Source organism: Corvus kubaryi, unplaced genomic scaffold, assembly GCF_017639235.1.
Source record: "Corvus kubaryi isolate FWS band 111438036 unplaced genomic scaffold, C.kubaryi_AGA036_p1.0 123, whole genome shotgun sequence".
In the NCBI taxonomy this organism is placed as follows: domain Eukaryota; kingdom Metazoa; phylum Chordata; class Aves; order Passeriformes; family Corvidae; genus Corvus; species Corvus kubaryi.
The window spans coordinates 1,017,306-1,018,419 of NW_024580658.1; the positions used below are offsets into that span (position 1 = coordinate 1,017,306).

General features: G+C 61.0%; 1 protein-coding gene across 1 annotated transcript in view; it reads right to left on the bottom strand.

Annotated features, from left to right (window-relative positions):
* The window catches only part of UBE2Z (ubiquitin conjugating enzyme E2 Z), a 4,760-nt gene that overhangs the window by 2,364 nt on the left and 1,282 nt on the right, over positions 1-1,114 (bottom strand). The window contains exons 2-3 of the mRNA XM_042017688.1: positions 749-936; positions 103-214 (exon numbers count right to left, since the gene is read on the bottom strand). Coding sequence (XP_041873622.1) covers positions 103-214; positions 749-936 — 300 coding nt within the window. The remainder of the gene's footprint in view (positions 1-102; positions 215-748; positions 937-1,114) is intronic.

Consider the following 1,114-nt stretch of genomic DNA (forward strand, 5'->3'; position numbering starts at 1 on the left):
GGCTGGGATCTGCCCCAGGAGCTGGGAAAGAGCCCAGTGATCCCAGTTCCAGGCTGGGATCTGCTCCAGGAGCGAGGTGTGGAGGGAGGCTGAGGCTCTCACCTGCTCGAAGCCCGGCTCGTTGTGATAAGGGTTCTCGGTCATCAGGGACTGGATGGAGATAAGGACCGAGGAGATGCTCTGGGCCGGGCTCCAGGCAGGGCCTGTCCACGTGCTGGGGCAGGAGAGCACAAAACCAGCAATTAATTAATGAATTAATGAATTAATGGTGGCCCGGGGAGCATCATCCCTCCAACAGCAGAGCCCAAAACTCCTGTGGGACCACAGCTGGATCTGAGGGAATGCACAGGAAAGGGACTGCAGCCCTCCCTGGGCACAAAGTCCAGTGCCCAAACCCTCCTTCCGTGAAGAATTCTTTCCTGATGTTTCCATGACTCCAGAACCATGGAACCCCAGAACCATGGAACCCCAGAACCATGGAATCCCAGAATCACGGAATCCCAGGAACCAGCGAGGTTGGAAAAGCCCCTTGTACACCCACCCAGCCCACCCCACGACCCAACCCCTCCTCACCAACCAAACCCCAGCCCCGAGTGCCACCTCCAGGCTCTGCCCAACCCCGTGCAGACGATTCCAGCGCCCAACCACTCCGTCAGCGAGGAATTTTTTCCTGATGTTTCGCCCAAACTTCCCCTGGCACGGCTCGAGCCGTGTCGTGGCGCGTTCCCGGGAGCAGAGCCGCCCTTACCCCAGGATGCTCAGGCAAACCTTCCCGTTGCGGTAGAAGTTGGGGTTGAACCTCACGGTGTTGTTGCCCGTGGTCATCAGCTTGACGCGGGGCGGGTGGATGGGGTAATCCGGGGGGCAGCGGAACAGGAACAGGAAGAAGCCGCCCTCGTAGGGAGTGTCGAAGGGGCCGGTGATCAGCGCGTGGATCTGCGAAACAGCGGCGGCCGGCTCGCCCTGGGCTCCCGATCCCACATTCCATCCCTCCTGAGCGCTCCCGATCCCAGCCCTGGGCTCCCGATCCCACACTCCATCCCTCCTGAGCACTCCCGATCCCACACTCCATCCCTCCTGAGCGCTCCAGATCCCACATTCCATCCCTGCTGAG